Source organism: Brienomyrus brachyistius, chromosome 18 (genome assembly GCF_023856365.1).
Source record: "Brienomyrus brachyistius isolate T26 chromosome 18, BBRACH_0.4, whole genome shotgun sequence".
Lineage (NCBI taxonomy): Eukaryota > Metazoa > Chordata > Actinopteri > Osteoglossiformes > Mormyridae > Brienomyrus > Brienomyrus brachyistius.
The window spans coordinates 3948122-3969728 of NC_064550.1; the positions used below are offsets into that span (position 1 = coordinate 3948122).

At 42.3% G+C, this 21607-nt stretch overlaps 1 protein-coding gene across 3 annotated transcripts; it reads right to left on the minus strand.

Moving 5' to 3' along the window:
• Positions 1 to 2471: 2471 nt before the first annotated feature.
• Positions 2472 to 15537, minus strand: nr1h5 (nuclear receptor subfamily 1, group H, member 5). Of its 3 annotated transcripts, none has more exons than XM_048982728.1 (11): positions 15420 to 15537; positions 11358 to 11499; positions 8518 to 8859; positions 7351 to 7491; positions 6968 to 7110; positions 6800 to 6895; positions 6594 to 6693; positions 5213 to 5320; positions 4978 to 5079; positions 3173 to 3286; positions 2472 to 3006 (listed from the first exon to the last, which is right to left on the minus strand). In XM_048982728.1, the coding sequence occupies exons 2-11, from the start codon at positions 11452 to 11454 to the stop codon at positions 2789 to 2791; spliced, it is 1461 nt and encodes a 486-aa protein (XP_048838685.1). In that variant the 5' UTR covers positions 11455 to 11499; positions 15420 to 15537; the 3' UTR covers positions 2472 to 2788. The 3 variants fall into 3 exon arrangements, with proteins under 3 accessions (XP_048838685.1, XP_048838687.1, XP_048838686.1); XM_048982730.1 differs by lacking the exon at positions 15420 to 15537 and adding an exon at positions 11738 to 15370; XM_048982729.1 differs by lacking the exon at positions 15420 to 15537 and having other exon boundaries at positions 11358 to 15369.
• Positions 15538 to 21607: the final 6070 nt, after the last annotated feature.

Here is a 21607-nt window from a genome sequence, read left to right on the forward strand (position 1 = left end):
TCATATGGTGATCTATGAATATTGACATATTTATAAATTTGTATTGAGCAGTGCTTGTCAGCACAATATGGGACACAAGTGGAGGTCTTCTGAAGATGCATTAGCTTAGCTAACACTCGTCGCCACCCCCCCAGCGTAAACGTGAAACTGGGCGGTATAGATTGCTGAGGGGGCGTCAGCGGTGCAGCTTCGCCAGGGTGCAATATGGGCTTCGACCTGCAGTGGTATAACGGTACAGTTTATAACAGTAAGCATGCAGTACTATTTCTGTAATAGCATAATAGCAGGGCACAGGAACTGAGGGGAGGGGTGGAATGTGTACCCCCCAGTATATAATTTGGCTTTATTCATCCTCGCCCCCAATAAACTGACCTTTATATTTAGATGATCAAACTTCCTCCTAAGCCTTTGTAGGGTGTCACTTATTTTTCTCTTTTTTTTAAAAAAAACTGACTATCACTTGAAAGCAAATAATTCAAACGTATTTTCAAAACATTTTAGACACCAGGAGCTCTAGCTCATTTCTTATGACATTACGACCAGGAATTTGGTTACTTAGTTCACCTGCTTTCCTTTAGGTGTCTGTGAGTTTAAGAGCCCATATGCCCAAAGATGTAGTCAAAGAAGCCTTCAGTCACATATTGGGAGAGGCAACACAAAAGGAATAATTCACTTGGTAAGATATGATCACTAGTTTTTTAAAATGTTATTTTAATGAAAGGGTTTTGTTATAAATTGAAAGAACATGAGATGTGCTCAATGGGGTATATCTTATTGGAGACTGGAATGCCAAAATTAGGAATTAGAAGGTGGGTTGGCTTGGAAGCAGAATTGAAGTTGGAGAATGACTAATCAGCCTCCATGAATCCAATAAAATCCTTTTTGTCAGTTCATTTAGTATTACCAAAGTGATGCCTTTACGTTCAGGCATCACCATATGGACTTCACAGAAATTAAATAGATTACATTCTCAGTACTGAATATTGGAGGAGGTCAATCCATAATTGTAAAGACATGGTTTGGAGAAGATTATGGAAAAGATCATGAACTACTGTGCAAGCTCCAAATGAAGCCGTAAAGGAACGAGAAGTCCTTCCAGAAATGATTTGGAAAATATATATCCATTGCCTTGAAGGAAAACATCAGTAACTAATCTGAAATGCTGGACTTATTTGACAGGAAACCAGAAGAACTGTAGAACTCAAAGAATTATCCAAGATATATTTGCTTAGTCAAAACTGAAGAGCCAACAAAATTAAAAAGATTGACAAAAATTGCAACAGCAAGAGAAGCCAAATCAGGAAAGATGTCTTACGGATCTGTTAAAAGTGCTAAATCATGTATTCCAGACACTAACAGGAAAGACAAGGAAACAATATTACAATATCTCCAAAGTTCTCGAAGAAGGAAAAAAGCCTAGAAAATCAAGGGTAGTATATCAGAAAGTCCATGATTTTTCAAGCTTCCAACATCAAGTGGATATGCTGAAAGACAGAGATGAGCAAATGAAAAAGATTAATTGGAAGCAATTCAGAAGACCTCTACAGTAAAGACATCAACACCTAATATATATTTAATGAGGTCACATATGGAAGAACCTTCGGCAATAGGAGGTCAGATTAGCCCTGAGATCACTGCTGAAAAGGAAAGCCAAAAGGACATATGGTGTCCCAATAGAAATACTAAAAGCAATTGTAACAGAATCAAATTGTTGACTAAATGATGCTCATAAATGTTTAAAATAACTCAATGACTCATAGATTGAATGTCTGGTTTATTTTCCAGTAGCAAAGAAAGGACACCTGACAAGTGTGCAAATCTCCATCTAATTCCAACTCTCCCAAACCCCCAACCTCTACAGTTTCTACCCCCCTACACACTCACCACCTCACAAAAAATCCTTATTAAAATCCCTATTTTGTGACTTGTCTCAATATAATCAGGTTCACCAGATCTGCATCTGGGGCTGTCTTTTCATGTGCCACCATTAAGTGACACTGCTTCAATTTTGGTGTAATCTGCCTTAAAATGAAATAGGCCCTGTACAGTGTTCCTGGGAAGCTTGAAAAAGATACATCAAATGCTGTTGGAGTTACTATGTCACAACATCAAACTTCTTGTGTAACTGCCCATTCCTTCTTTTGCTGCCACCTACGCTGCTGCTTCCACTTTGGTGTGATTTGCCTAAAAATTAAAACAGGGGTAGATCTTCACCCAAATAATGTTTTATGAAGTAGTAATAAGATCCATCAGATACTTTTTGAGTTATCACAAGGTTGAATGTCTTGGGCAGACACCCTTTGCTACCAGGAAGTAGCATTGTTTCAACTTGCAATTGGTCTGTTCTTCACCCACAGAATGTGTCTGCAAAATTGGAAAATATCTGTCCTATACGTCTTTTTTTGATTGTGACCCAGCATATAACCCATTTTTGATGCAAGGATTCATGTCTTTTAATCATGGTGGAAAAGTTTGGGAAAAGGAGTTTATTATTGCTTAATACAGCATAGACAAATCACAATTATATATAAATATACAAGATGCCCAATACCAAATAATCGGTGTGAAATGTGTTTAAAATTTTTTGTTGACTTTATTGACAGTTGGTAGAGTTTATTATGTAATAATTGTGCATGAAGTATAAAATGTTACTGAAAAATTCAGTCTAATTAAGGAAATTAAAGAAAAATAAGGGTAGACATGTCTTACATAAAGGCCCTTTATCTCCTTATCTTTACCTAGGTCTCCTATGGTTATTCCATTCTGAATCCCCCCACCCAGCCTCGCCTCACTGGACATAGGCTCCCCAAGGCTGGTGCCCCAACAAGATCAGGTGATTGTGGCGCAGTGTCCTCAGCTCTGTGAGTCGCCCCAATAGTCGTGCAAACCGCTGAGGGTCCAGAGATCCATGGGGGCCCTGTGGCAGCTCACACACCCGAGACAGCAGCTCCAGGATATGCTCCTGCAGGACCTCTACTCGTGTGGGGGCTTGGAGGCAAGTTCGGTCTGGCCACAAGAATAGAAAATGAAGAGGTATGAAGAAGTGGCTGAGGCATCAGACACATGAACATGACAGAGAATTCAATACACACATGAACATAATATAGTATGTCCTTACAGATGTGCTAGTTGTTGTTGTGGTTGACAGTGACCAGCAGGGGGAGCTGCTCACCTGAACACAGCAGTGCAGTGGCTGTAAGAAGAGCATACTCTGCCTCTGTCACCCCTAGAGCCACCATGCTGTGGAAGAAGTTTATTGCTGGTCTCAGCAGCTCTTCAATGGCACCTAGCAGAACAGGATTTTAGCCACCTGCAGCGATTATTTAATGTTTTTGGACAAATTTCAGAACATCTCATGGGTGGTATAAAAACATGGGTAATAAGGTCACATGCACAGTGGGATACCGTATCCACGGTCTCAGTGACCGCAGTTTCAGTTATTCACAGTTTACCACAGTTCACAAAAAAATGGAAAATTCCAAAAATAAACGGTTCATAAGTTACAAACCGCTCGCCATGCAAGTACAGGCTGTAACATGGTAAAATCCGGCAGCCCAGTTACACCCAGTACATGACTCATCTCCCTATGTCCCCATACCCAAGCTTCCCTGCAGGATTCTCATCCAGTCTGCCTCTAGCATTCTCGCTGATCGCATTCACCACCATGCTATCGCAGTGTCTGTGTTATAAAAATGTATAAAAAGCATAATTTTCATCACACTGTTGCACGATATTTTTTCATTGCTTTATCGTCTCTTGAGAATTAGGCTTATTGGCGTGCTGTTTGCAATTTATCAATTAAACCTCACCATATGTATGTACACGAAAATCACATTTTATATGTAGGGCCCGTGGATGATTTGCTATTTTCTGTCGCTTCTGCCGCCTATGGTAGGTCTTGGAACATATCATCCCTGGATACAAGGGGAGCTACTGTATCAGCAAGTGGATTGAAACTTGTAAGTAGTAGGTATCAAACTCAAAGCAATGGGTAGATTACTGTAAATGTTGGACTCTTGTGTTGTACCCTCTGATGCCTGGGATAGGCTATGTGACCCTGTCCTGAATACGATTCCGGAAGATGAATGGATGGTTGAATAGAGGGATGGATGGATGGATGTGAGCTTTGTAGGATAGTCTGATAGGAAGTACATGCTTACAATCAGTACACATTGTAAGAGGCACATAGAAACAATTCAAATATAGAAAAATATTATATATTTGTGAAGGGCCAATAGTATAAAATTAAGCATAATCCTGAAGGTTTACTTAGAGAATGAAATGGTAACAGTTTCCATGAATACCATGTCTATACGAATTTATGTTATTTGTAACATTTGTAAGAGATTTTAATGCATTTATAAAGCATTATAAACATGGCTATAAGTATTTATAAAAAGACATAACACATTATAGCCATGTTTATTACGCTTTGTGAATGCATTATGAAACTCTCACCTATAGTACATTATGTATCATGCATTATAGATACCTTCATAATGCAGTATAAAGAATCCATAATTCTTATACCAAGCTCCATAATGTATCATGAAGGTATCTATAGTGCAGTATAGTTGAGAGCTTCATTGAAGCTTATGAAGTATTTAAATGAACACTAATACCTTATGACTGTAAATAGAAGATGCTGTAATGCTTTATTAATCCTTATAATAACCATTATAATGCATTATAAAGGTATCTATAGTGCATTGAAAATGAGAACTTCGTTGGAGCTTATGAAGTATTATAATCAACATTATAATGGCTTATGACTGTTAATAGAACATGCTGTAATGATTTTTTAAATCTTATAGTAATATGTAATTATAATGCATTATGAAGGTTTCAATAGTACATTATAGATGAGAGCTTCAAGTAAAGCGTTACTGATATCAAATGTCTGTTTGCAACACCATAAATATTGTAACATATATGCATTTTTCCCTTGGTATTGGATATCTGAGCTGGACAGCACACCTGAGGAGGTACTCTGCTTGGAGTGGGGGGGTTTTAGCCAGGGAAAGAGTGAGGCGTCCTTCCCCATGGGGTACAATGCTAACAGGGGTAAGGGCAGGGTCTCTGAGAAAGAAACAATGAGACAGATATAAGCAGCAGTGTCACTCATAACACAGATTGCATTTCAGTTGTGAATGAGCATCCGCAGTAATAAAATCAGCTGCAGCTACAGCAGCAGCCTCAGGACAGTCAGTACCTGGAGTGGTTCCCAGGGCGAGGAGCTGGGCAGAGAGCAGGAACATGACTTCCACAGACGAGCTACAGAGCAAGGCCACCTGATCAGTGTAGTCCAGGAGTTCAAACCCTGCAGGAATATCACCAAGTAAGCAGCTGAGAGCACATGGTTTGTAGGGCTCAGAAAGAAAACATGACAATTAGCATGAAATGGTCAGAGCTGGAATGATCATCACTGCACCTTTCACTGATTTTTTTTTTTTTGTGCCCCAATCAAATAATTTTGTGGAGGGAAACAGAAAAACATGCAAACTACACACATTGGGCCAGAATTACTAAGTGGAGCAAACTAGCATGACAGTGCAATGAAAAAAATATCAATGGGATCTACAGGTGATCTGCTAAAAATGCAGAAATATATGAACACAGATGCAGTCCGTTCATTTAAACAATTATTGACCCAATTTTCCAAGGGCAGCACAAAATAAAAAATGCTTTTTTAAACATTAAATAACGGCACAATTTTCAGTAAATTGCCTACCGCAAAGTTTAATAAATCACATGGCATGATTAAGTTAAATACAGTGATACCTTGGAACACAAACTTAATTCATTCCACGAGGCTGGTTGAGTTGCGATTTGGTTGAGGTCTAAGTCGAATTTCCCCATAAGAAATAATGTAAATGCACTTAATCTATTCCAGAATCCAAAATGATTGCCTATTAAAACTTATCTACCTACCTAATGATAAAAAGCTTTAACAATCAATATAAAATTAATACACACATGAAAAAGCACACATATAAAAGCAATGAACATGAAATAAATTACAATCCCACACTCTGAAGCGAGAGCAAACACACATGCACCCCCTTCAAGTCTCACTATAATCTCCTTTTTAAGTTCTACAGTTACTCTCACTACTTCCCTCTTTGGGTTGCTGCTGTCATTGCTCCCTTTCTTAGGTCCCATGATTACTGTATCACTAAATGTACTGTAGATAAATCACAAAAATTTCACAGCGAACACAGGAACACAGCTTTTGCACGTCGAAATCAGCCCTGATGTAGCATGAGACAGAGCGATTCATAGGCATCCCAAATGCATCTTGATCTGTGTGAGTTTTCGCAGGAGCAGTTGAGTTCCAAGACTTCAGTCAGAGTGCAACTCAATTTGACAGACCCGTTCAAGTTAGTCGAGTTAAGTGGCGTTCAAGTTCTACTGTGCTGTCTTTCCTCAAATTTAGTGCTTTGAAAGGGAATTCCTACACATGCATATGCAATATGGCCAGTCACAAAATTAACTGTACTATTTTAATGCCAAAAGAGGATTTGCGATGGTACCAACTGTTAGTAAATCTGGCGCATAGTATTGGGGGGGAGGGGTTATGGTTCGTGGCTCACCTGGAAGACTGCCGGAGAACTCTAACAGCCTTTGACAATTTGGGGAGGAGGGATCCTCCAGCTTGGATTCCAGGTTATCTATCCTGGGCAACTTGAGTACCTTGGGAGATATAGAAACTGTCAGACTCTGACAAGTCTGCTAAGCCTTATGTAGGTAAGCAGTGCAGCATCTGGCAGTAACCATGAAATGAGCATCTAAATCCTACCCAAGTATGAGCAGGGTCCTGTGCCCTGTACCGACGGTGAGCCTCCACAATCCCTTCCACTATGACCTGCTCCTCTCTCGAGAGGCCTGCAGACACCTGCAGACAGAAAGGCTGTTCACTGACACCTTTATGCAGATATGACAAAAACTGTGTTTGGAGAACCCCTACCTGTCCTACAACCCTACAAGTAGAAGAAACAGCCTTTCCCTCCACACTGTCCTCTTCCTCCTCCTGCTTGCATTCTGACTTGTTTGATTGCTTGACACTCTTCCTAAGACGCTTGGATTGGCACTGCACCTCTGTCAGCAGGCCTGCAGTGTGCAACACATGGGTTAGGGCAGAAAATGTGGGGAAAATTTTGGCATGGAAAATGGAGGCGGAGGACGGGCTGGGGAGAAGTTTTAAATATCCAGTTCCCAGTGAGATTTTGGATGCTGGTTTACAGTGGGCACTTTAGCCCAGAAGACCAGCCGGATAGAGGACTCACACGTCAAGCTATCCAACTAAACCTCATATGACTCTTTAGGGGAGGGGGGGTCAGTCAGACTCACACTCAGCCAGCATGCCCACAGCACGGCACTTTCTCAGACGACAGTCTTGACACTTTCGCCGCATGTACATGTCCATCTCACAGCCTCCGCCACTTTTGCAGCGGTAAACAGCCTTCTTTGTAATGCTGCGCCTGAAAAACCCTGGGAGGAGGAAACAGTGAAGGAGGTGATGAATTAAAGCTGTGGTGGCTGAGAACCCCCAGTTATGATCGAAAGGATGTTACCAGTGTTCAGCAGTGATTTAAGTGAAATTAAACAGAGAACAGAGTGAAAAAAGGGATTCAGAACAATGATTGTAGAGATGAGATGAGATATTCTTGTGCGTACAACAGCAAGGTACATAGAGTGCAGACAAGCACACACATAGTGCAAAACAAAGTGCAAAGACAGTACACAGTGCAAACAAATTAAAAAGTACATAGTAAAATTGTAACGTGATCAGAGTGGATAAAAGCTACCTGTCTATTTCAACCACGCAGAAAGAAGGATAAAAAAGCCTAGTTCATGTGCCACTTTCGTTCCGGGGACGATCGTCTGTGCAGAAGTTTGTGTTTATACTACATTTGGCTGTGGATGCGGATGGTTGCGGTCCGGACATGCATACAGCCGTGATATTCCACTACACCAGTAGAGGGTAGATGTATTGCAAGAAACACAAATACAAGCAGTGTAGTTAAGTAGGTGAACTTTTTATGAACAGTTTAAAAGTTGTTCTTAAACAGTATTAAGGTAGCATTGTATATCACTGTATTTTAAAATACCACCCCCCCCACAGGCAAATTTTATAACCAAGATTTCAAAATGCCAGAATAGAGTTGCATTTCAAAATACCATATACTGAGGTATAACATCCTCTCCACATGTAATCTCCGCATGTCCTACAACAATTCCACTTCCTCTACTCCTTCTTGGGTTACCGCTGCTCTGTGTGTAAGTCACAGTTGCCACCAACAGCAAACACCTAGTTAATTTCCTTCCACATGCACTGTCAATGCAAACTGAAGCATATGATTTTCCCCAGACATAAAAATCTGGGCTACACACGCACAGTCCTGATGACCAAATTTATGTTACTCACTCTCTGCATGGCTCAGAAGTGCAGGCGGAAAAGTGAAGTATGAACTGGCATTAAGAATAATGACGTGGCGATTATTGGAAGATTCCCACCTTTGCAGCCCTCGCAGGTCAGTGCGTTGTAGTGGTACCCTGAGGCCTTGTCTCCACACACCATGCAGAGCTCCCCGGGGCCCCTGGTCCGCCCTCCAGGACCTGGCCTCGGCCGCTTTATCTGCTGTAATCCTACCACACCTACGAGTTGCTCCATTGAGGTCTCGGGGGGCGGCTCCAGGCAGGATGAGGCGTAGGCATACGGCGAATAGCAGGGCTGTGGTGCTGCTGCCCCCTGCGGGCAAAAGGGCAGGCCGATAGAGCCATATTGCTGCTGGGCGTAGGGCGAGCCGTGCAGCTCGGGCTCCTGGAGAGGGTAGCTCAAGGAGTCTGACAGGACGTCTGTGGAGATGGAAGAGACCCGCATCAGTGCCTGATGGCTCCTGCCATCACAGGTGAATGGTCATACTGTGTCCGTTATCAAACAGAGCAGGACTTAGCAATGGAGGAATGCAGAAAGCTATTATTTACAGAATTTTCTATTAGCAAAAAGGGGCACTTGATAAAATTCGTCAGCCAAGGTGTCGTGATGTGCTACAGCATGTAAAAAATGTGAATAAACCGCAGTCATGACACAGACAAATGGGACCCTCTTCCATGTGAGCTATGAGCTTTCGGATTTGGAGGAAGTAAGGAAGTGCTGGAGCCGAGCCAAAGGGCAGCCAGGGTGTTCCCACACACAGACGGCCCAGCGGGACTCAATAAAAAAATATCAACAGCAAAATAAAAAGCAGCCTTATTATCCCCCTCGGACGCCAGGAACAGGATGCAGCTGAGAGGTAACAGGGTCGCCGCTTTATGACCTCATGATTTTATATACTTTTCATTCATTTTTTTTCCCACTGCTACTTTTGAAGAGGCTGTATTCTAGGTCTCCTCCGCGGGAACACATGAACCGGAGGAAATGGAGCAAATGATTTCCCATCGTTGCAGGCTTCCTAGCCCCTGGGCAGTTCCAACCTTTCTACATCAGATACTGCTGCTCTATTTAGCTGTGGCACTAAACCATAGTGAGCACCAAGAGTGCAGAGCAGGACCGCTGTTAGACGGAGGCCAAGCTGCAGGTACACGTCTAAACTACGGGTCCTTCAACCTTTATGCTCGCAACACAAATGGTGAGAACACGGCACTGGCATAGCTGCAACCTGGAATGTCAGCATGTCATTTCAGAGTGAGAGACACTGAGCAATAGACCCCCAAAACTGCCTGATTTAAGCTGGCTGTACACTTCAGACAAAACTGATAGAACTCGTATTAGCAATACGACATCATATGAGCCGTAATTGCCATGGTGATCACTGTTTCGGCGCACCACCTGTGCAGGGCTCATGAGGTGAATATTTTCTTTTGTTCTGATCCCACCCACTGTCCATGATTGGCTGACATAAATGTGATGCCAGATGATTGGTCAGCAAGGCTAATTAGGAGTTACTGGCATGCTTTGCACCAAACTGCATGTCTATAGTGTAAATGAATGTGTATTAGTTTATCTATGTCATAAATATCGTAACCGTGTAATGTTTGTCGTAGAATGTGTTTGTTTCATTAGTGTGTAACCGTGACATTTGTGTACATTTTAAAAGAGCTGTTATCTCCTACATTAAAATGACTCACACACACATAGCAGTATGTTTACTTGTGCTCTGCATGTGTGTCTGTTGCATCAAAAATATTCCATGGCCTCTAGGGTTGTGGTTCATCTTAATTGTGCGTCAGATTGTTCTCCTCCGCGCATTTGATATTGTTTTATCCGGACATTATTTGAAGTATGCGGCCAGTTAAAGTCCAGCATCCGGCATTCCTCATATTCTGGTGTTTTCAGCTAATAATTTCTTCTTCTCATTTTTTTCATCGTTTAGTTCTCATTCGACACCCCGCTCTGCCTTTCGCTCTCCCAGATGGTTTCCATCCTCAGTGAGGTCCTCTCGTGTGACAAGCTTGTGGTAGCGTCTATTTGTAAACGAGCAGAGTGTAGAGTAAACATCGCTGCCGCCATGAAGGCGACCCCCCTCCACCCCCCACCAACTCTGTCACTACTTGCCTGTCCAGCCAGAACAAGAGGGGGCAGCTTTGGACACAAAGGGAAAAAAAATAGCTTCCATTAAAGATATTACAGGTCCTTCACAGCCATGATAAAGAATGCTATTCCCATTCTTCCATTTCGGTCCTGAACAAGTGCTATTTGGTGTCTTGCGTGGTGGATTACCTGGAATAGCTTATACATCACTGTGTATTGCTAAATTTTGTTGCATGGTGGCCCTGTTAAACATGGACATGATTAGAAAAAAAAGACAGGTGTCTGAATGTTCATCTGAAGATATGTGAGCAGGTGGTTTAGGATGGTGTTTGAGAGTGCCTTAGTATGAGGCCCTCAGGATTTGTGCAATATAGGCACTGTGGCTATTCTCAGGGAAATCCTTAGGCTACCGATACAAAGCAGGAAAAAACCCTGGATGTCGCACCAAACAATGGCAGGGCGATTGTATGGATAACAGTGTTACATGACTATTATGAAAGGAATAGTTGATTGTAACAAAGGAAAAAATAAAAACTGTGTTTGAGTGCGGATCAGTGGGCAAAGTCACAGTGCCTTTAATCAGAAGGTTGATGGTTTGAGGTTGGCCCTAAAATGAGAGTCACATGTCTGTGGGCCCTTCAGCAAGGCCCTTAACTCCATGAGTGCTGATCATTGCTGTGAGAGCAAGATGAGGTAGGTGAAAACAGGATCTCTAAACAGGAATCAATAAAGTATCATTCGTTTCTATCCCCTTGCTTTCAACCATTAGGGCATCCGGAATTCTGAGATCAGTGTATAATATTAGAGTGTGTATGAGTCTCACCATAATACTGCAGAGGCTCCACAATGCCAAAGCCATCCGTCATAGACAGAAAGCCACTGCCTGGCATGGTCAGCTCCGCCTCCTGCCACTCCCTCATTTAGGTCACTGTTTTTGCGCCTCAACGCTTACAAACGTGTCATGCCTGTAAGGGGAGAAACGTTTTTGTCATTCTCATTGTTACTTCGTATTCTTGTGGTGATCACCCAAACCTGAGATCCTCTTCTCTTTGGTCATACAATCGGTTCACGTTTTTAAAAATTCTGTCATGGCTCCTATTTTGACGCATTTCTAATTTTTGTTCTAGAAATTTGTTTCTAATGCTTAGATAAATAAATCAGCAGGCGGTTCCTCTTCATTACAGCCTTCTGGGTTCTACTCACTGTCAGTGAGCGACAGCGGGTGAACGCAAGTGTCTGATGCACCACTAGTAGGTGCTGGTGCAGTTGTCCTTCGAGGTGCCAGGAGTGAGTTGAATAACTCAAGTGATTGACAGTATCTCTTATTCCCACAAGATTAAATTAACTATTTCACGGATCCCATTGCCTAGCACAATATTCATGTGCACTGCTGTCTTGAACACCGACACACATAAACCTTTTTAGCTGCCTAGTCTTTGTACTGCGCATGACAAGCAAGACATGGAGTGTGAGAAAGAGTGAGAGAATCCCTTCCAAACAGCTGCTCTGGCCCTGGGTTCAAAGGAGGAAGTCATCATCCAAGACATAAGGGCAGGTCCTGTGAGTCCTTGGCGCAGTGCAGCTGGGATCTCAGCACCACCTGAGCTGGAGGTTCTGCCGTGAGAAATGGGCCCTTTCCTTCTCTTTGGGTGAATCTCCCAACTCCCGTTGAGCTGCAGAGCACGAGTCGCCAGGATACCGTAATATCGCAGTATTCCTTTCATGCTCAGATTTGTTCGGTGCCCTTCTCTTCTTCATTACTGTTCGCATGGCCCCATCTGTTTCTCTACATTCTGACTTTGCCGATTCCTCTGGGGCTGCACGTGACAGGCAGATCATCCCCGAAACACCCAGAGATTGTTTACTCTGCATCTTGTTTGCCGTCGCTCTGTTTGTCTCATGGTTAATGGTTGACTTTTAGGCAGATTTAGGATCTGGGACACTGGGTCTCTGTCTTCCTTCCTAAGCATCTCAGTCATTACAGAACAGTGTAGAGTTTCATGTTTTGCTCTGTAGAAATACTTACAATAGGGTTCTCCACAGAGGCCCTTCAAAACCAACATTTACATTCTCCTATCAAGCCCTGCAATCATCCTGCAAACCGAAGAACAGCCACAGGAAGGCTAGTGCATTATTTTAGGTCATGTGATGCAAGAGTCCAACCAAATTGCAGAAATGGTTTGTGACAAACATGGAAGCAGGCAACTGCTAAAGAGCACTAGCTTTATGATCCAGCTGGAATATACCACTGCGCGAGAGAGGCCTTACTGTCAGTTTTGTCAGCCAGCATCAGCAGTGACATACAAGAGGATGTCATCACCCTGACACCAACAGCAAGCAATGACACAACTGAGAGGCTTAGATTTATATCCAGGCACATACTTACCAGTCACTAATTATCTAATCTTCCATAATAATTACTATATTGAAGGCAGCAATGTCTTTTTCAGTTTTTATCGTTTCATTTTTGTCCATAAATACACACAAATATATCAGTAATCTCTACATACATACATCATGGTCAATAAATGCACATAAAGATGCGTATATATTATATATGAAGCAACATGATAAAAACCTGTTTCCCCCCACAGTCCAAAAACATGCTGAGGCTAATTGGAGTTGCTAAATTGCCCGTAGGTGTGCATGTGTGAGTGAATGGTGTGTGAGTGTGCCCTGCGATGGGCTGGCCCCCCATCCTGGGTTGTTCCCTGCCTCGTGCCCATTGCTTCCAGGATAGGCTCCGGACCCCCCGCGACCCAGTAGGATAAGCGGTTTGGAAAATGGATGGATGGATAAAACAGAGCAGATAAAACAGATGAATTAATTCTAACTAGTGGCTCCTATTTGAACATTTGAATGATTAGATAAGTAGATGCAACTGTTCACTCCTCAATAAATAATGCAATATTCCCATGCTGTTATTGGATTTAGATTGACTTTTTTTCCTGGTTCTTTCATGTATTTGTTGTACTGGTAGACAAGGACACGTAAATGGACAAATGACCTATTCAAACAGCTATGATTCTCTCTAGAAAAACTCCAGTGTGGGTCAACAAACCAATTCATGTCTAATACCAATATTTTTTGTTTAAAAAATAGCATAGTTGTAACTTCTTTGTTTACTCTAACCCCGGCAGAAAGGAGGTATGTTATTCTTCTTCATCTTGAGCAATGTGTCACTGTTGGCCACATGCTCACACTGGTGTCAGCGGCTTATAAATCTATCCCTCTACCTTGCCAAGCCAGGGACGAAGAGAAAAATGGGGGGGGGGGTTAAAGGTAGAAAACTGGAGAGACCAATTAAGCACTCGCATCATACATCATGGGTTGATGCTATGCCAGTAACTGTATGGATGGGGAACGAGAAGCGGAGACCCTCTGTTTCTGATGTGGGAACATACCTGCATCACACCCTTAGAGTAGACTTGACATCAACTGTACAAATCTCCTGTTGCATTCTCAGTTGCTCGCCTTCACTTCTATCTGTTGCACAGGCCTGAATATTTTATGTTCTGTTTGCCAGTAGCCTGGCTTAGATAGGGGAGTGTTTACAGATGCAAACAGGAAACAGACCCTCAGATTACAGTGGCCTTGCGAAAAAAAAGGGGAGGGGGGTTAAAGTCCATAGCTGAGTGGGGTAGAATTAAATCACAGCAGCAAACCAACCTCCGATAAATGATGAGCTTCTTGAAATTTCTACAGTGTTGCACAAGCTGCAAACCAGTGTGCGTCTTGGTAGAATTACAGCATGCTACACACAGCGAATAGATTCTGTTTTCTTTCAGCTGGATGGAATTCTTAAATTCCAGTGAATCTGCTTTTTGGATCCAGAGCAATCCTCTTGTGTAACCCTCTCACACTAACCTTGATTTTTGAGCTTACACCTTTAACATCCTGGTGGGCTGTGTGAGCTCGGTCTCACCTGGAAAGTTTCACTTGAAACGGCTGAGCTCAATGTACCGCATTGTCAATTGTTTTGTCAAGGCCCTGTCTCACATATGGTTAAAATGTTAATCATTATCTTCATGAAAAACATTTCCTGCTTTCTATAGACACTGTGAGTGGCTGAAACTTAACTTGAGTTGAAAAGTTTCCTGTTGATTTGGTGAATCAGTTAATTGGTGTTCAATACTGCTTGTTTTAATGCTTATTTCTACGAAATGAAGAAAAATCGACTATTTATTTACACATACTTTTTAACTTACGCCATTATTTTTAATATAGTCTTTATTATATTATTATGTAGGAATAGAGAGATACTTTCTGAGACAAGTGTCTAGTTAAGTCACATTAGCGTTCATGTGTGCTTGTATATTGAACTTCAACCATTCGAGTCAGGTTACAGTGGCAAAAATTACAAAAAGACAGTCCACAATGTTAGTGAAATTAACCAAACATGCCAAATCTATCAGTCACCTTTGTGTGAGATATGCAGTGACAAGCTGTCTGCCACTGAATCTTTGTTCATCAGACTATAAACCACACACTGAAGCCTGCCCTGATTTTAGCGATTCCACCAACACTCACTGTGCTCCTCTGACACCTACCTCTGACACCCACCCACCAACGTAACTCCCATCCTTTCCTGTCACATCTCCACACTTGAAAGTCATACTGCTCTTGCCAGAAACTGTTACCTTTACCAATGGGGCAGATTCTCATCTACATCTAGAACGCACCTTCTCTCATGGGCAATGGTATGTGGAGGGAATTGCCTGTCAAATACAGCTGAGGCACAAGTTCAGGGTTAGAAACTCAAAGGCCCTCATAGTATCCAGCCGTCTAGCCCAGAAGAAAGCAGTCATTTTGTATCAGCAGCCTTACTTTCAGTGTTACTTCAACAACCTGTGCAACAGAATGTAAGAAAGAGGCATGGACTCACCGTGATCTGCTTTCCTGAATGTTGGAGCTCTTGTATACTCTTGATTTTGCTCTCCTAATCTGAACTCATCCGCTCTCCCAGCTTCCAGTCCCTAGTGACTAACAGCCCCGCCTCCGACACCCTACACTCTCTAAACACATGCATGCAGACACGGCACACTTTCACACACACATATACACTGCAAAAGACAAACTCTTTACACATGCAATATAAAACATATCCTACACATATACTTTCCACACACACACTTTCCAACACACTGTCCAAACACCATATAGAGGTATGTATACTTCTTCTACACCTACTTATAATACTTATCATTTTAAGCATGATTAGTACATTTCAAAACTCTCCCTCTCATTAAAATCCCGCATTATCACACAAACTGTGGGCACAGTTCTGTTACATAAGTAAGTTTCATGACATAAATAACAGCTACGCAATAAGGTACAGCAGGGCAACAGGCATCAAGACGACAACACTGTAACACAACAAACAAGTTACCAACTCACAGACGGAAGACCTCATGGAGGAGAGTATATTTACCTTTTCATTTGTCTTCCAAGAGGAAGTGATTTTATTGTTTATGGTGGCATGCAAAAGTCTGGGCATCCCCGGTCAAAATTTCTGTTACTGTGAATACTTAAGTGAGCAGAGGATGAGCAGATCTCCAAAAGGTATACAGATAAAACATTCTTTTCAACATTTAAAGCATGATTAGTATATTATTTTTGTTTTGTACAATTTTAGAGAACAAAAGGGAAAGGAGTGCTATGCAAAAGTTCCAGAACCCCAAGAGATCTGAGCTCTAAAATAACTTTTAAAAAGTTCCATCCGACCATTTTCTGTAACCACTTGTCCTATATTGGGTAGCAGGGGTCCGGAGCCTATGGGTACAAGGCAGGGAACAGCCCAGGAGGGGGCACCAGCCCGTCACAGGACACACTCACACACCATTCACTCACACACACCATTCATTCACATATACACCTACGGGCAATTTGGTAACTCCAATTAACCTCAGCATGTTTTTGGGCTGTGGGGGGAAACCGGAGAACCTGTAGGAGACCCCACAATGACACAGGAAGAACATGCAAACTCCTCACACACGGAACCATCGCAGAAACTCAAGCCCTGGTCCTAGAGGTGTGAGGCGACAGTCCTAATCACAATTCAAGTCTCAGAACTTAATTAGCTAGTTAGAGCTATGACTTGTTCACAGTCATCATTAGGAAAGGGCAGGTGATGCAAATTTCAAAGCTTAATAAAAATACTCTGTTGAGACGAGGTTTGAGTAGTCAATCAGCAGCCATGAGCTCCTCTAAGCAGCTGCCAAGCACTCTGAAAAGTAAAATAACTCATGACAACATAGCAGAAAAGGCTATAAGAAGATATTAAAGTGTTTTCAGGTAGCCCTTCTGGATGTCCAAGAAAATTTTCAAAGAGAATCGCTTGTAGGATTTCTAGAAAGGTCAAATCACAACTCTTATTTAACTATAAAGTATATAGTTTCAGGAATATTTAGCAGACTCTGCAGTGGTGGTGCACTTCTAATGTGCAGTGAAACCTCCACAAATATGACCTTCATGGAAGAGCCATCAGAAGAAAAGCTTTCCAGTGTCCTCACCACAAAACTCAGCATCTGAAGTCTGCAAATGAACATCCAAAAAAGCTAGATACATGAAAACAAGTACTGTGGACTGATGAAGCAGAACTATTCAGCTGCAATGCATAAAGGTATGTGGGGAGAAAAGAAATTCAATTAAGTACAAGCAAATTCTAGTAGCAAACATCACACCATCTGTAAAAAAAGCTGAAGATAAAAAGATGGCTTCTACAGCAAGATAATGATCCTAAACGCACCTCAAAATCCACAATGGATTACCCTACCTCAGGAAGCACAAGCTGAAGATTTTGGCCCTCAGTCTCCCGACCCGATTGAAAATCTATGGATAGACTTCAAATGAGCAGTGCATGCAAGATGGCCCAAGAATCTCTCAGAAATACAGCAAGTGTGTTTTTTACTTGTATCTTCTCATCCGACCAATACTTTGAGTCCAGATGAATCTCAAATTAAGAATAAACTGTTTAAAAACAGCAAAATGTTCAGTATTTGGTCTGAGTACTTTCTGTTTGGATAGAAACAAGGAAAACATAGATACTTTCCTGTGCAGAACTAAGCAAATTATTAACACTATTAAAACGGGCCAAAGAGGACCTTACAGAGAGCAGGGGGGAAAAAATTGTAAAGTGCCAGTCAGAGGGATACAAAAAGATCGAAACTGCCAGACTTTTGAAACGTGATCACTGTACAATAAAGTGTTCTGTCGCCGTGATAGAGAAAAGATGACACACTAACTGCAAAAGATAAGTGTCAAATTAAAGGGGAGACCTTCCAGAAAGTCTTGAGCATCAAATGCCATAACTTTTCAAAACTGCTGTCTGAACGGAATCTCCAGAAGTACTAGGTGCAGTGTGCTAAGGTCCTAAGGTCATACACGCTGAAATATGACCTCCACTCAATAAGGCATGTAAGGTATAACATCAAGAATGGACAGGGACACGTCTCAAGAATGAAGGCACAAAGGTTTTGAGGACCGATGAGATGAAAGTGACTCTTGACGGAGCTGATGGATGGGCCAGTGGATGGAGATCCTCCTCAAGCACCAACACGGTGATGGAGGAGAGATGACATGGAAATTATCAGTGATGAACTTCTCAGACCTTTCTGTCTTGCAGATGGTGAAAACATTATCCACAAGGTCTGCCAATTTCTAGAAGATACCTTCTTCAAACACTGGCACAAAAAGAAATCAGCAGCCTTCTAAAAGGTTATTCCTGCAGGACAAAGCCCCTCCCTATATATCAAAGTTTTTCATAGATTGGCCTAGAAAGTCTTGAAACGTGATTGAATTATGACCTGCCATGACTCATCGCCTCACTCAAAAACTATTGGGTCTTACCAAAGCGTGAGATTTACCAAAGTAGCAAGCAGTACCCTTCGCAGAGCAGCATCTAGGAGGTGGTCCTAGCTGGATCAGCTAGAAAAGGATCAAATCAAAAACCTGATTGGTTCAGTGGGCAACAGGCTCATGATGGTCATTGAGAAGAAAGTAGGCTGTACTGGGTATTAAACTGAGTGAAGTGGGTTGTATAGAACGACTGATAGCCAGGGATGGATTAAGGACCGGACCAGCGGGGCCGCTGCCCAGGGGCCCTTGGGGTGCAGGGGGCCCATGGGGCCCCTAGCCCAAAACAATTTGCAACGCTTATCAACAATGTATTTTCGTTTGTCTATTTTAGAGGGCCTACATTCTTTGATCCTCTGCCTACAAGGGCCCCTGACCCAATAGGGAGGGCGTTTGGCTGCCAAGGGCCCTTGACTTGTGGTGGTTGTGGTGGTGGTGCTGGTGGTGGTGGGGGAGGGCCCTCGCGAAGGTTTTGCCCAGGGGCCACACAACCCATAATCCGTCCCTGCTGATAGCTTGTTCTTCCTTATATACACTGATTAAGAAAAAATGTTTATTTCTGTTGATGGTGAAGAGAGAAAATCCACTTAGTTTATGATTGCCTAATAATTCTGCATACTGATAATCAAGTGTTTCTCATTTTTTGTTTGTGAAAGTCAAATGTAACATTTTCTCAATAAATTTACTGGGTGCACAAGAAAACTTCTGAATACATTTTCGTCTGCCCAACATTTGCTAAAACAGTACTTGCCTAATAATTCTGCTCACAATGTAGTCCTTTGTAAGGAAGAATGGGCGAAAATCCCTCAGACGAGAACTGAAAAAGCCCTAACTGGCCACAAAAAGCATTTACATGCTGAGATACTTGTACTTGTTAAGTACCGATCACGCAAGGTGCCCAAACATTTGCTTAGAGCTATTTTCCTGTTTTTTATTTTGAAACTGTAAAAGATGGAAATAAAGTAATCTTGCTTAAAATTACAGGAAATGTTAACTACATGCCCTTTGAAAATCAGTTCATTTTCTTATTCACAGTAAGAGACATTTTGACCAGGGGTGTTCAAATTCTTGCATGGCACTGCATATTGTCCAAGGAAAGAGAGAGGTTTGGGATTTTGTATTGTTATTTTGGTTTTCACTTTGGTGCTACTTTCATGTGGGTCAAGCTCATTTGAGCACAAAAACCTCCCTGCCCCCCTTGACCTTTGACACTGAGGCAAAAATAAAGTAAGTATGCTAGGATCAGAGGGACATGTGACATCTTTGGTCAGACCTGGGTAAATTTCCCAGTCCCCATTTATTTCTGTATGGGTACGTCAAAATCTTACCTGATTAGTCTTACCTGAAGATGCAATTCTTTCAAGCGACAGTAAAGCAATGCTGAGAGAGATCCTTGTCAGTCTCTGCATTTGACAGTGAAGACCAAATGGAAAAAAAACCCTGCCCAATCTCACCTCCTACCTCATTAGCTTTTCCTGACAGATTAATCTTCCATGTTTGGTATTGAATTTAAACATTAATGATGAAGGGCAGACTGAAAGAAACCAGGAGTGGGAAGGCGAAGTGAAGGAGCAAAATGAAGTGATACAGAGAGGCGTCTCATTAAGACATTCCCATCAGCAGTGCTTGTATAAACAGCCCCCGGTTTCTGACTGCTGACTGCCCACTATCACTGCCTCTTGCAGCAGACCCCCTACCCTATCCCTACCCTACACTCAGAACATGACCTGAGGCTCTCTGGCAGCTGTAGCGACTTTCGCAAGCAGAGAGGTGACCATCTCTTCACATTCACCATAGTCACGCCGGAAACTCGACCTCATCCCTCCCCAATGTCCTCAAGCCACAAATACCCCAGGAACAGCCAACCCCCCCCCCCCTCTCTGGGTGGCCCTTCACTCCCTTATCACTCGTACTAAGGAGATGGATTGAGGGGTGATTCTCTGGGTCAAAACTTCACTCCTATTTCTCCTTGCAAAATGAGACACCAATAACAACCGAGTAATGAAGGAAAACATTTCTGTTGCTTCCAGGAACCCAAACTGCCATGACACTCCTCCACTAATTTTTTTTTCTGCGGAGGGGTGAGAAGTTAGAGGTCATGGGTTAAGAACAAGGGTATGATCACAGCTACAATACTAAGAGTCAAGGCTAAACTTGTTACTGGGTGAAGACCAAGTCATGACCAAAGTATTCAAGTGAAAAATCTGCAGAACAAGCAAATTCATAGAGAAAAAAAAATCCTTTCATTACATCTTTAGAGGGAATTAATAAAGCTGTATGGTGAAATTAACATGTATATTTGGTTCACTCATACAAAATTAATTGAAACCTTTACAGTGTTCCTATATGCAGGAGTAGTGTATGCCATGGCATATGTCAGAGTTTAGCTTTACAATGGAACGTGGTGTGCATGTGCCTAGTATACTCTGCAGTGGAGCTGGCATGGTTATGTGGTTTTAGCGAGAATACACATGTATTATGCTTGAGTCTATGGTGAAGTGTCAATATAATATGGTACTGGGGGAGTGCACATGCTTTGGTTTTAAGCCCGGAACACCAAGTTGATTTCTGGCCGTCAAAAGCTATTAGGCCATTGGTGCATGCAAGCGCAGTTGGACACAACTGGTCCTCGCTGGTGCAATTTTTGCCAACTGAGCATAATGAAACGTCATTCAAGGTAGTCAATGAGCGCTCTGATTGGGCTGTTCAGCACTGCCAAATAGGGGATGTGAAGTGAAACGGAAGCTGAACTGCCTGGAACCACAGAAGAGCTGAAAGCAGAAACAAGACGGTCATTTGGAATGAGGAACTCGAGGACGAGCTAATTACTATAAATCAAGAGAATCCAGCTTTGTATGACATCAGAGAGAAACTCCACAGATACTTGGGGAAAACTAGTATTCCAAATGAGGAAGGAATAGGGGGGAAAAAATAACTGGAAACCACAGTGATGTGATTACTGCTACCTTGTGGTCTAGGAGATAATTTCGCGCAGGGGCAGAACGAACGTGCATGTGAACTGTTGGTTGTAGTCATACAGATGTGTCCCAGTGCAAAATTTTCACAGATGAGAGCGGATGGTAGCAGATCATGCGTGAGCCTTGGCTGGCAGTAGGTTTTTGCTGTCGGCTTGGTGTGTACCCAGCTTTAGGGGCAAATATACACGCGGTTAATGTTGTGTGGCAGAGTACCTTATGAACTGAAAAACAAACATCCAAC

Coding starts and splice junctions, on each gene's coding strand:
- nr1h5 (XM_048982728.1), bottom strand. CDS start 11,454: ATGAGGGAGTGGCAGGAGGCGGAGCTGACCATGCCAGGCAGTGGCTTT. Junction 5,321..6,593: donor GTTCTCCGGCAGTCTTCCAG/GTGAGCCACGAA, acceptor ATATTCCTGCAG/GGTTTGAACTCCTGGACTAC. Junction 3,007..3,172: donor CACTGCACTGCTGTGTTCAG/GTGAGCAGCTCC, acceptor TCTTGTGGCCAG/ACCGAACTTGCCTCCAAGCC.